The sequence below is a fragment of the Myotis yumanensis genome, unplaced genomic scaffold (genome assembly GCF_028538775.1).
Source record: "Myotis yumanensis isolate MYYU_CA2020_CCGP unplaced genomic scaffold, mMyoYum1.0.hap1 SCAF_8, whole genome shotgun sequence".
NCBI classification, from domain to species: Eukaryota; Metazoa; Chordata; class Mammalia; order Chiroptera; family Vespertilionidae; genus Myotis; species Myotis yumanensis.
This window is the reverse complement of record NW_027223759.1, coordinates 30,335,761-30,350,357: the sequence shown is the minus strand read 5'-3', so window position 1 is coordinate 30,350,357 and position 14,597 is coordinate 30,335,761. Positions and strand designations below refer to the sequence as shown.

At 36.3% G+C, this 14,597-nt stretch overlaps 1 protein-coding gene across 1 annotated transcript in view; it reads right to left on the bottom strand.

The window, feature by feature from the left end:
- Positions 1-14,597, bottom strand: part of PSMD1 (proteasome 26S subunit, non-ATPase 1) — an 85,809-nt gene that overhangs the window by 52,695 nt on the left and 18,517 nt on the right. The window contains exons 9-16 of the mRNA XM_070422377.1: positions 13,806-13,934; positions 12,778-12,866; positions 12,019-12,097; positions 11,349-11,522; positions 9,733-9,844; positions 8,737-8,933; positions 7,481-7,576; positions 6,362-6,426 (exon numbers count right to left, since the gene is read on the bottom strand). Of these exons, the coding sequence (XP_070278478.1) occupies positions 6,362-6,426; positions 7,481-7,576; positions 8,737-8,933; positions 9,733-9,844; positions 11,349-11,522; positions 12,019-12,097; positions 12,778-12,866; positions 13,806-13,934 (941 nt within the window). The remainder of the gene's footprint in view (positions 1-6,361; positions 6,427-7,480; positions 7,577-8,736; positions 8,934-9,732; positions 9,845-11,348; positions 11,523-12,018; positions 12,098-12,777; positions 12,867-13,805; positions 13,935-14,597) is intronic.

Here is a 14,597-nt window from a genome sequence, read left to right as displayed (position 1 = left end):
TTTTTAAAATTTTATTTTTATGCTACTCTCATATATTTAGGCTGAGGGGGTGTGCAGTGAAGACAGCACATATCTTAGCTTTTTCTTTTCATGTTGATCCATTCTTATGCTTCAACCTATTATTCTATTGCTCTCCTTCTGAACACAACTCAGTTTTAAAAAAGAAAATCCTCACTCAGGACATGCTTTTTATTTATTTTAGAGATAGAAAAAGGGAAAGGGAGGGAGGGAGGGGGAGAGAGAGAGAGAGAGAGAGAGAGAGAGCGAGAGAAATCGGCTGCCTTGTGTATGTGCCCCGACCGGGTATTGAACCCACAACCTGGGTATGTGCCCTGACCAGGAATCAAACCCACAGCCCCTTGGTGCATGGGACAACACTCCAACCCACTGAGCACACTGGCCAGGGCGCAACTCAGTTTTAAAAAATTACTTCAAGAAACATGTTGGCTATTACTCAGCCCAAGTAAACCAGGTATATATTCTCCAAATGAAATGGCAGAATCCTTCCCTATAATCTGGGTCTAATATATATATATCTTACAAGCTCTATGTCATCTGCCAAAAAGAGTATATCTTACAAATATAATTCCTAAATTATCAAAGCTTTAGGCACTTATCCTCACCAGTCTAAGATTTTTCAGCAACATTAAGGATAGGCTATCTCAAATAATTTATGTTCCTAAAACAACAACAACAAAAAACATTCTTTTCAGTTTTGGTTCCAGTCTCTAATACGATGGAATTGGCATATGTTAATATTTATATTCATGTAAAGTCTTGTGAGATTTAGTTTTCAGACATCACTCTGTCTTTCAAATGGTATCTTATGTATCTGACGGTATCTATAATTGTTTCAGGAAATCTAAATACTAGAGATAGCAATCACACTGCCAAGCTCTACTTCTAGACAATCCAGAGTAGAAGAACTATCTTCCAACATGCTCTACATTGCCTCCAAATATGTGTATGTGCTTAAACATACGCTCACCTATAAAATTAACTATTAGACCTTTAAACTATTTAGCTTCAATATCTGAAAGAAAAAAAACCTCGCCGAAACCGGTTTGGCTCAGTGGATGGAGCGTCGGCCTGCGGACTGAGGGGTCCCGGGTTCGATTCCGGTCGGGGGCATGTGCCTGGGTTGCGGGCACATCCCCAGTGGGGGATGTGCGGGAGGCAGCTGATCGATGTTTCTCTCTCATCGATGTTTCTAACTCTCTGTCCCTCTCCCTTCCTCTCTGTAAAAAAATCAATAAAATATATTTAAAAAAAAAAAAAAGAAAAAAAACCTCTTTGCTTGCAGTTAGCTGAGAGATCTTTCTAGTTAATGAATGAGGGCATTCTACTATTTTCAGAAGATTCTAGAAAATGGAATACAAACCCAATATAAACTATTTCTGAAAAAAGGACAATATAGCACAATCTTTTTACCACTTTGATACATAATTGATATTTATATTTCAGAATACTTTAATTTTTAAGCAAATCTCAAAAGTTAACTAATCCTATGGCAACACAGAAACTCTATTTACTAATCTTACCTTCGAAGAAAAGGACTAGGTTGTACCTCTCTAGAAGAATAATTTTGAAAAAAGAAAAACTTTCATTCTATTCCATATTTATTAATTAATGGAGAAGAAAAACAAAGGTGTAGAAAAAAGAAAGAAAGTTATAGCACCCAGAACATAAACACAAAGATACTGAGGCAGAAAAAGAGAACAGCATACCAAAAATATGTATCAAGTTGATATACAATTGTAAATAGAGATATTGTAAAGGTAATTCATGCATTTGGTGCTAACTGGTTGATTGCTAGGGTTCCCTAAAATTCTAAGGATCTATAATGATGCAACATTTTTACATTCAAGGAACCTATTTTTGTGGCCTAAAAGATACCTGCACAAAGAATCTCCCTCACACCTAACAAGATCCATCCATATCTGAAAACATTATACACTTTAATGTATACACTAAGAATTATTTAGTTGCAAACTGTAACAGTGGAAGTAGCAGCAAAGATGACCAAGGACCTCCAAGATCGTTTCATTTTAAGGTCTATGTCAGATCAATTAACTTATTCACCATCATAGCAAATTTTTTTCAATTTGCTATAATAATAAAATCTTGCTGCTAGACTGGTAACAATGGGACCAACAATTACCTAATTATTAGATAAAAAATGTATTAGGCTCATTTCAATCTGACAAGAATGCCTTTCAATTTAGTTGTCTATTTTTATCATATACATTATGAACAAATAACCCACAAACTAAAAGAAAGAAACAGTAAAAATACTACAATTCTTTGGAATATCCTGAGAATAAAGGAGATAATATACATGAGAATTTTTTGTTCCCACAGAGACAATTTCATACTAGTTGCTGAAATACAAATACATTATTTACTGGTATGTTTGAAATGGTCTGTTCAATAAGTACACTCTAAAAACAAAGTTAAAAAAAATTAGAAGAAATAAATCCTCAAAACATGGTTCACGAAGGCCAAATGTCTGCAGTTATTTAAAAAATGACATCTACCAGGGAAGAAATGATAAAATGGAACACACTAAGAGAGTAAATGATGACAAATCAGAAAACATTTACTATTCTTAAAAGACAGGACAGAAACTTTCTAAATATTAATGAGGAAATTTGAGAATAAACATGCTCTATCAGAGCCATTTAGGAAGATAGTGTTCTAACAAAAAGGCATGGTAGAGAAAGCATTGGTTTATCATGAAACCTGTTTTGAATTTCAGTTCTATCATTTAGCGCTATAACAATGGGAAATTTTATTAACTATTTTGGAATTCAATTTCTTTCTCTTTTAAAAAATGAGAATATTGGTTAACTTCTAAGTTTCCACTGGAAAAATTAAAAATTCTCACTCCTAGGAAATGGTACTAATCTTAAATTTAGAAAAAACTGTTTTAACTGTAGCTCCTTAGATAAATTGATTACATTTAATTACCTTCATTTATGAAGTTTTAGACAAAACCATCTCTAAAGTCTTTTTTCAGTTTCTACTTCTTATAAGAATCATATTATGAAAAGAAAACTCAAAATGGTCCCTTTGAAATAAAGAGCACATAAACAACTCCTTAGCTGGATCTGACTATCCTATATCCTAGGTCAGTGGTCGGCAAACTGGCCCCTTGAGTGTGGCTCTTCCACAAAATACCACATGCGGGCACGCACATACAGTGCGATTGAAACTTCGTGGCCCATGCCACGGGGCCAAAGAGCCACATGTGGCTCGCGAGGCGCGGTTTGCCGACCACTGTCCTAGGCAGATCTTAGCAAAGCCTAACAGCAGCTCGTGGGAGACATCTGTTGCTGAAACTGGGAATTTAGCACATGTGTGAGCTACAGGAATATAGGGGCAAAGTGAATTGTTAATTTGAGAGCAAACAAAAAACTTTTCAATTAGTTCATCAACTTCCTATGTGGCAGAATATACACACTAGGCCACTGATTTATATAACTTGAAATATAGTCACTCATAGGGAGAATGAACAGCTGACAAGAAGCAAAACAAAGAAAGAGACTATCATGAGTAGGATTCTTTACACAAGCCAACAGTTACTAAGAGTACACCTAGAAGATATACTTTCCATACTAAAATTATCTAGTTTGAAAATCTTTAAAATACCCAAACCTTTCTGGATAGCAATAATAAAATCATTAGTTTTTGTTTTTGAATTGTGTCTAAACTCTAGAGCAAAGATTTAAGAAGATGAGGATCACAGCTCAGTTAAAATGATATATCAAAGATGACAGGAAAGAAATAGAACTATTCAACTTCTATTTTGCTTCTTCCATCTTTTCTCTCAGGAGAATGATTTTTAGACCAGAAAGATAAAAAGCAATGTGAAGATGGATCAAAATGCAAAACAGGTGAAGAGAATGACTGCCTTAAATGAGTTCAAGTCTCTAAAATAAATGAACCACCTGCCTGAAATAGAACTTGCCACTGTAATCATAGAACTACTGCTGACAAATCTGAGGAAAAATAGAAAATCGCAAAGGTACAACAGTGGCTAAATAAAATATCCCAATGTTCAGAACAAAACTTTTCAAGAAAGTGGATTTGAGAAATTAAAAGTAAAGTTGGGTGCAGAGCTTTTTAAAAAAATGTAGAATAGCTTAATATACATAGGTTTTGTTAGATCTTAGAAAAGGAATGAACACTTGACGCATCTAGAGATTTACTAAATTAAGAAACAATAAGCAACTAATCACATACCTTGTTTTGGAGGTATCAGACTAGCAGATCTGTGTAATACATTTAGAATTTAGTGAAGGCTCTCTAGTGTCTTTGTAAACAAGTTGGACAAATGAGGGTTAGAGGATAATACAGTGAACATTAGTAGTTGGTTGAACAACCTCATTCAATAAAACTCACTGGTATAAGGAGAAATCAATTAGCATGCCATATGGGTCTGTGCTTTGCAATTTTACTCAACATTTTTATCTACAACTAGAAGCCCGATGCATTAAGATTCGTGCAAGAATAGGCCTTCCTTCCCCTGGCGGCCAGCATGCGGTGGGGCTCGCTCCGGCAGTCTGTGCAGCAGCGGCGGAGGCGGGGAGGACTGGAGAGGTTTCGTGCGCTAGTGCGTTTCACTTTCCCACTGTGAAAGTGGGATGCAACTGGCCCCCTTCCTCATCCTCTTCCTCCTCCGCCCTCCCTCCCTCCATGCTCATTGCCCCTCCCCTATTGATTTGGCAAGATAGGGAGGAGGGAGATCTGATAATTTGAGTTACTGTGTAGGTGGCTTCTTTCATCTATTCAAAACAAAGCTGAGCCACCTGCCGCTGCCACCACGGCTGCCACCATCACCCCTTGGCTGGCCCAGGTCTCCCAGGGCACACTAACTGTGCACCGAATGAGCTCCAGCGCACGTCCACACCCGAGGGGCTGCTCCAACGCTAGGGTTTTGTTTACCAGAGCAGCAGGGCAGGGGTGGGGTAGAGGGAGATGCCAGACACCGGGAGCTACGACCTCAGGCACCAGAGGGTTGCCTCTGAGGCCAGAGGCTGGGCCACAGGGAGGCTGCAAGGATGGTTGACAGGTGTGGAGTGCAGCAGGGAGGCCCTGAGGAGGCGTGCTGCCCAGAGGCCTAGAGTGGCGGGGGGTGGGGCTGCTGCCACCTTTGTCTGGTTAATTTGCATACTAGCTCCTGATTGGCTGTGGGGGCGTCATGAAGTGACGGTCAATTCACATATTTCTCTTTTATTAGATATGATAGGAAGAAAATCTTTTATAGCTTGCAGTAATTGGATAGCTTCCTATCTGGGAGATAATGGAGAAGATCCTGTAATCAGTTCACAGTAGATGGTCAATACATATTTGTCAAGTTATATCACAACTCTCTGTAACAAAGGTTCACTCCCAGGAACTTGGGGTAGAAAATCTATATCAGAGATTAAAAGGATACGAGACACTTGACTCATCTAACATGTACCCTGGGAACTTATTTTGTGTAACTTCATCACAAATAAGCTGTAATAAGCAGTGTCCAAATAGAGCTTAAAAGAAGTACTTTTAATTTCCTCTGTTAGATTTTAAGATAAAAACAAAACAGTGGTATTTGAAATCAGAGCTAAGCAGACAGTGAGAACTAATGGAAGAAGCACTACTCCATCTACCACCACTATTATAATTACCACTAACGCACACTTAAACAGCATTTACTATTGCCAGAGCCTGTCCTAAAGGCTTAGATAATCATAAAAAACACACACAAATATTATACCCATTTCACAGACAAGTAATCTGAGGCTTAAGGAGGATAAGTAGCAAGCCCAAAGTTACTCAGCTAATAAGTAGCAGAGCCAGGATTCAATACAGGCAGATTCGTTTTAGAATGTGTCCTCTTAATCACAACTATATTATAATACCAAAGGCTTCTCCAAATCTTCAAGTCCAAAAATAGTATTTTTAAGTCTGCAAGTTTTTTTTTTTACCATTTTGCATTTAAACAAAGCCTATTACCTTTTACTTTCATGAAAGAGCTTCAAGAACTCTATAAACCTGTGTAAGAGGTGTCATTCCATTTGAATTACCAATATACATGGGAAGAGGAATACTGAAGGTGTTACTCAGATTTTGAAAAGTGAATAAGCAGAAACGTAACAAAAAATAAAGAGAAATAGTAAGTGATTTTATTCTTTCTCAAATAGGTTCTCAGAATCCCAAGACAAACTTGCTTATTAGTCAGGTGACCAGTACTAATCTTATTGTTAAATGGCCCTTATTCTAAACCTAAATATATTCCTCAGGTATTTGAATTTCTGTTTAGTTACTGACTACAAAAAGAAATGGAATATAAATAGAACTGGAAGTTAGAAATTATTACCTGAATAGAATGAACCCAAGTGATTCTACTGCTGCCCTTCTGACATCATCATTAACATCGCTCACCTGGGAAAAAATTTAAGAATGATTACATTATACCATGCATTTTATTACCAGATCAAACTTATAGGAACCAACATCATTCAAATATACATTAGACCTCATTAATATGTTATTTTTTTATTAGAATGTCTTTCCCCAATTTAGAAAAACTTGTCTGAGAATGTCTTTATTTCAGGGCTTACAAGTTTTAAAACTTGATGGTTTTTAAGGTTCAGAACTACTTCTAAAGACTATTTCAGCTGCATTATGGCTTTTGTGGGCTACTATGAAATCCTAACCATTCCTTCAATGTTATTTTCAAAAACTTATGTCCTAAGGTTCAAGCAAAACGCAAACATTTAGAACATACCACATTCTACACTGATAAAGGATAAACTACTAGTAAGTACTGTGGGATGTGAATATCTCTGGGAAGGAGTTATGGATAGTTTTAAGCCCATCCTGCATGGGAAGTATTGACCTTGGGTTTATCTCCTCCCAGCATCATGAGAGCAGAAACCTACTGAGTTAAGACATATGTGGGGTGCTTGCTGTGTTACCAGGCAACAGTATTTATTGTTGAGAAGCTATATTTGGATTAGGAGGACTGAGTGGAAAAGCCTCTTGGAAAACATGGGCATTGGCTTTCCTGTGTAATGTTTTTCTTCAAATAGAGCATGTTCCTTAGGGGAGCCTGAAAGCTAGGTTCCCAGGCTGTGAAAAGAAATGGTTCCTATTGTTCATTAGGTTTCCTGGTCCCAGGGCTGCTGCACAGACTCACATAATAGTCTTGTCTCTTCAATGAGGGTGCCCCTTGGAGTTTCAGAAGTCATTGCACCTGAATGACTTTACGGATTTTCATTCAAACTGACAGACTGTTATCCTGTCCTTCATCCTTCTGAAAAACTATGTGAACCTGATGCTTGGATACAGCTGATCATGTCCTGTGAATGAGAATCTGAACCTGAGACCACTGATAGTGGTCATGTGATGTAGGTGCTGCACTCACCTAGACATGTAGGGTCCATTTGCAAACTTTCCCTTCCATCCCATCCCCAAGAAAGATCACAATACTTACAGCAACATGTAGCAGGCGTCGTATAGCTTTGTTGTTACCCGAGCCACAGTAAGCCATGGCTACGGTATACATTCCAGACCGTCGAAGAATTGGGTCCTAAGAAAACAATTCAATATCAATCACCAACTCATTTCAAACAATAACTTCTATAGACTAATGGGCATAGTTGTATGCACTGGGAGAGTTTGTTTTAGGTAGGAAAAGACAAATTCAAGAACTATTTTGTGGTTGGTTATTTTCTAAATGAATGGGGAAATAAGACTAACATGAGGAATTAACTGCTTGAAATTCCCAACATTCTGTGAAACATAACATGCCTGTTCTGCCTCATACATTCTAGAAAGTATAAACTCAGTATCAACATCTACTGCCCTGTGACACTCAACTTCCATTTATCAAAGGGACACAAAGAAGCCAGTTTCTATTCCATATTCTAACTTGCTTTTACTTTATTATTTAATTTGTTGGCACTGAACGCTGAGTAAGAAATACAGAGGTCTGATAGTTGAGCAAAATAATTAGTCATTTTATCAGTAAATTATAGCAGTGGTTCTTTTTTTTTAATGTTTTTATTGATTTTTAAAGAGAGAGGAAGGGAAAATTACAGAGATAGAAACACTGATGAAAGACAGACATCAATCGGCTGTCTCCTGCACACCGCTCACTGGAGATTGAGCTCACAACCTGGGCATGTGTGACCTCTTGGTTCATGGGTTGATGCTCAACCACTGAGTCACACTGACCGGGCTAGAAATAGTTCTTTTAATCAGATTATAGAGGACAGTATACTGCTGACTACTTATAATAATACCAATGTGAAAAGCAAACAAAAGACAATGGAAAAAACCTCATTCAATTAAGTAAGTAGAGATTGGCACTATTTTTTAAAATGAAAAACAAGGAAGTAAACTTTATCTTATTAAATGATTATGAAATCATCCCAAAAACACTATTTCTAAAAGGAATTAACTTGTAAATTACTAAACAAACATTTTTTGATTTATCTGAAAATCACTGATCTGAAATCTTCATTAAATTTAAAATCATCACCTCCTGTTCACATCTCCTAATCAGTATTTTTGTTTTCTAAATTCTATTAGATTTTATATATCTTATGAAAAGTTGTATTAACAAATGTAGCTAGGTGTTCTGAGGGGAACAGAGATAATTTCTAGTGAAGCTAAGTGTTTTATAAATGGTGGAAATAACTGGAAGGTGAGGGAGTGCCAAGAGAAGAGGATGGATGTGTGATTCACCTTATCACGGCAGAGAGATTCAATGAGAGCATCAGCCTCTTCCATCCTCCCATACATTACTAGTGCAATGCCAACGGCAAGACCACGCAGAATCTTCTCATGTTGAGTTTCTTGTGCATAGCCGACCATGTCCTCAATAGCCTGGGCATTTTTAGAGCCCAACATAACCAAACCTAGGGCCAGGCCAGCTGCTTCCCCTAGTGAGTAAAAAATTAAAGAACAAGAGCTATATATATAAACTCAATACAACATACCCTATTGGGAGCGGCATATTAGCACCAACTATCAAAACAACCATTAGCCCTGCCTGCGTGGCTTAGTGGTTAGACTGTCAACCCGCTAACTGAAAGGACGTGGGTTCGATTCCGGTCAAGGGCACTTACCTGGGCTGCAGGTTCCCTGCCTTGCTTGGGGCACGTTGAGGAGGCAACCAATTGATGTGGCTTTCTCACATCAATGTTTCTCTCCTCTCTCCCCATCCCTTCCAGTCTTTCTAAAAATTAATGGAAAATATTTCCTCCAGTGAGGATTAATAAAAAACAAAACAAAACAACCCAATCATTAGCTTCTGACTGCATTTTTTCAAACCATCTGATAAAAAGGAGGGTATTTTATATAGTTGTATATTTATAGCTTTTTTCTTTTTAAATCTTAACTGAGGGTACCATAGTAACCTACAGTGATTTCAATGGAGACATTATAACATTTTTTCTACATTATCAGCAGATAGTCCTATGACATAAGTAGGTCACTCTAATAAATTTGTGTTTGTATTTACAAAAGTCAGTTATATAGAGATACACACAGGCTATGCCATTTTTCAAAGCCTTTATATTACAAACATTTTTTTGAGTTTGACAAATGGGGGAAAAATCCACTCCCTCTTCAAGTAGAGAATCGTTAGATTTTTAAGAGGCTATACAAATTATAGGTAGAAAATAAAAATTACAGTTAAATTAAATAAACCTAAAATTTGTTGTCTTTAGAATCACTTACCTGTCACAGCATCATCCTGATAAAGGTTTGTTTTTAGCAAATCATACACATCCTGGCGTGCAGTCCCCATGGCAGCCAAACCAAGGCCCAGACTGCCACCATGTCGAACAATCTAGGAGAAAAAGCATGGGCTCCATTGATGTAGTACATTGTACTTAAAATCCAAGCTTTAATTCTAATTTCAAAATATATTTTGATATAAATATGTAGAGCAGTTGGCTTAGTTAGAATGATCAAAGGATTTGAAAATCAAAAGGCCAATGGTAACCTCAGAAATTTCAATTTCAAAAGAATGGTGCTTGCTGATACAAAATAATAGTGAATTTAGAAGTGAATAAAAGAAGAAGAAAATGTGGAGTGAGACTATAACTCTCAGTACATTTATGTAAGAGGAAGAGAAAGATGACAACAACTAAGAGGAAGTAGCAAGTAACAAGGAAAATTTTTGTTAGGATAGGTGAGACATGAATATGCTTATGGGCTGAGGGGGGAAAGACAGCATAGAGGGAGGCTGAAAGGAGAAAAAGGTAGATCTTTTAATGGAATATGGAATAAAGTGGGAGAATATGGAGTCAAGAGCAAAAGTTGGTCTTTACTTGAAGAGGGACACCTGGTCATCTGACATTTTTTGAATGCACCCTATCTTTTTATTGGTGATAGCACCCCAATCTTGCTTGAAGAATACTCCTCCCCCATTGGTTAATCTTGGTGGGACTGTCATTTAAGAAGCTTCTACCTTCCTCTAGCCAAAGTATTGGCCTATGACCCAAAGATAGGTCAACTGGACGCTTTTCTAGAATTTTAATCGTTTTTAAGTGGAATGACCCAAGGACCAAAAACATTTAAGCTCACTCATCCTGACAGTAGGGCCCTGAAGAGACAATTCCATTATTCCTATTATCTATTTCCCTATAGCTACCCTGGCTCTTAACCGTTGTGAGAACTGGTTCATCAGCTTGTCCTTTAATTACATAAGCTATTTCCAATAAATTACTTGTTTAAGTTAGTCAGAGATGGTTTCTGTTGCTGGCAACCAAAAAGCTTTGTCTGATAAGTAAGTTTTTACCTGAGACCCGAGGAAGTAAGGTAAAGGTATGTGTAAATGTAGAGAAGATCTTGGATAGGGGGCTTACAAACTGGGACAGATGTTTCTATTGGCCTCAACCTTTTCACTAAAACAGGAGGACAAAGTTTTTTAGCTGACTCAGCTATTCTCCTAAAAGGTTTCTAAAAGAGTCTAACATAAACATTAAAGTCTAAAATCCTATTTCAAGGTACCTTAAAATAAGATAGAGCTAACTAAGGTTTTTCAAAAATTGACATTTAATACTTATCAAAGATCAAAAAAAAGCAAGAATTCTGATTCCAAAGAGAGGATATGCAATTTCTTTGGGACTAGTTTCCTGCAAAATGATAGGATTAGACTAAATGTTCACTAAGATCATCTATATAACATTACAAAACTCTAAAGTGTGGGAATAAAACGTGTGTTTTGAAAACAATACTGTCTGGGGACTTCCCAAATATAACAAAATTTCTATTCACTAAAATAATTTGGCGAATGTTTTCCTGGACCCTTAACTAATGAAAATTTAGTTTTCCATTCTAACACTTACATCATTGCTGGCATTCTTAAGCTGATTAAGCAGATAGTCAATTATATCACCTCCATGATTGGCATGAATTAGACCTAATGCATAGAGACCTCCACCTTCCTGATAGGCTGATCCTGGAGAGGTGTCCTTGGGAAGATATGTTGCCATTAACTGTAATGCTTCCTTCTCATGACCCTGTAAATTGGAGCCACAACAAAGGTGTCAGTAAGAGAAAGTAAGAAAAAGAGCTAACATTTTCTATGATTATTGCTTTTCTCCAGCATGTTCACTTGCTAAAAGAGGAGGAGGAAATGGGGCTCTTATACAACTTTATCACTTGAATGAGAGAAGAGCCTTTCAGAGACCCAGTCACATCCTATTTAGAAACAAATGCTTCAATTTTTCCCCTTGTTCTATAACATTTCCCCAAATTCATTTTATATTATGCAAACAACTTATTTCAATTCATCCTTTGAGAAATGGCTTAATTTTCATAGGAAAAGGATTTCCACCTTTTATTAAAAACCAACACATTTATATGTACTTTAATATCTTACTTTATCCTTCCCTATAAGAGGACTGATTTAACAAAATGTACATGTCAATGAATTATAGTAAACTTCTACATTTTATTAATTCCAGAAAGACTGCTCTGTTCTAATGCCTATTCCCACCGATCAGTGTATATTACCTTGTGAATTACACCCAAACTGGCTGTAGCTGTAAATTTTGCCCAGTTAGTGGCCCTGGCCAACCATTCCAAGTTATCTCTGTAAGAAAAGAAAATTAAGTAATTCTACTGAAACCAATTCCCCAGGCATTTTATAATTCTAAAGTCAAAGCATTAAAAATTTACCTTGAACTATTACAAATCTTTCACTGTATGGATCACAAATTACTGCTGATTCTATTTTACCTAAGTTGTTCTTAATATTTTGAAGACTTTTAAAAAATGCATAATATGTAATTCCACTATGAACAAAAGCAAAACTATACTAAATTTCTGAGCTTAATATATTTCATTCAAAAGCTGATACTCAAGCCAATTAATGAAGAGAATTAATTTTGCCTTAAAACAAGTAGGGCCCTGGCTGGGGTAGCTCAGTTGGTTAGAGGGTTGTCCTGATACGTCAAGGTTGTGGGTTTGATCCCCAGTCAGGGCACTTACAAGAAACAACCAATGAATGCATAAATAAGTTGAACAACAAATCTATCTCGTTCTCTCTCTCTAAAATTAATACATTAAAAAAAACTTAAAAAAAGAGAAAGAACCAGCCTCAATTAAAAAATAAACAAGTAGGCATATGCAATAAGTAAATATATAAAATAGCATAAATAAAATTTAAAATCCAGGACTGGCAGCAGGGGAAGTCTCCAATCCATGTAACAATGTCAACAGAGTTTCTGTTAAAGATGACTGTACAAAGCAGAAATCTTCCAGTATATTTACCTAAGAAACTGGTCACTGGTAGTCCCACAATGCATAAAAGAGTTTGCTATAACAGTTGCCGTATGACATACAGAATTCCGTACTGCATCCTTACAAAAACAAACAGATTTTTATCACTGGCAGAGTATTCATACACATTGCAAACTTACCCATGAACACACAACCAGAGTCCCTGTTTTATGGTGAAACATGAATGAACTGAACTAATATATTTAAAATAATGGATCTTGGCTATTTCTTTATAAAGATTAAAAACAAGTCAAATAGAGCTTTACTTGTGGTTTTAACTTGAGGTCAATAGATTTTAGGTAGGTTAATTTAGGTAGTAGATTTTCTAGTTTTGGTGTTCTGAATAGTTTAACTTACCATTTCTCTAAACTCAAGGTCTCCAAGCTGCTGGAGTAGCTTGAGGAGCAATGCTGCACCTTTTTTGGCACTGCACCTCTGGCAGCCATCAAGTAATCGTGTGTATTTTTAATAAGACTATATTATAAAGATTAGTTTCAAATAATTGTCATAAGTGCAAATTATGTAATTCTGTGTCCTTTCACCATTTGTAAAAATTGTATTAAAAGTTTGGAGAAGCATATTACATATGCTTTAATCAACTATTTAGTAATGGAATAGTACATGAATTTATTTAAAACCGGGTAAGTTAAGAACCACTGCTCTTAAGTTTGCAATTTAGTGGAAAAACAGACACATAAGCTATATCAATGTGCTGACAGTGTTTTTTGTCCAAGTGCTACGTGTATACATTAAAATAACAAGTGAGCTAAAAAAAAAATGGGGAAAAAAAATCCATTGAACTTCCCAATGAGAGATTAGCACAAGAACAGGAGCTCAATCAATATTAAGTCTCTTTCTTTTTCAACAAGTTAAGAGTTTCTCCCGTGGTTATTTTTATATAAAAACGTATTTCCATAATCAGAAATAAAATGCAACAAAGTATTCAGTAAGAAATAAATACAATTACTTATATTCAACAAATATTTTTTAAAAGGCTCCATTACAGATGCATTTCCTACCTTTGTGCTTTTTAGGATCATGAGATCTGTGTTATTATTTCGTATTAAAAATTGCAGATGTAACTCAATAGCCATTTCACCACTTAAAATTTTAATCATTTTCAAAGTCTGATCCTTGGGCTCTGGACTCTGCCAAAACAATAAACAAAGAATAAAAATTCATATATTACTGAAATCCACTAAGGCAACTTTATTTTAACAGCCCAAAACCAGTAAAATTCAAATATTTCATACATACAACAATACTCATTTTAACAGTAGGATCTGGAAAACTCATGTATAATTTATTTATTAGATACCATGATACCAGCTTGATGGAAGAATGTAACTCATTCTGAATTAGCTTCCAATGTAAAATATTTTTTAATATAAAAAAATAAGGTGTAGCTGAACCGGTTTGGCTCAGTGGATAGAGTGTTGGCCTGCGGAATGAAGGGTCCCAGGTTCGATTGTGGTCAAGGGCATGTACCTTGGTTGTGGGCACATCCCCACTGGGGGGTGTGCAGGAGGCAGCTTATCGATCTCTCTCATTGATGTTTTTAACTCTCTATCCCTCTCCCTTCTTCTCTGTGAAAAATCAATATATTAAAAATAAATAAATAAGGTGTAAAAGAATAACCAATTACTGATGCTATATAAGGAAAACTTTTATACAGAGCCAGCTTATACTTTATGTGAGGAACTGCCTAATCCAAACTGACAAAATCGAAAGCATCTTTAATCATCACATCTATATGATCTCATGAAATACCAAGCTATCAATCAACAAAACTATCCATCCAGTTAAAGAAC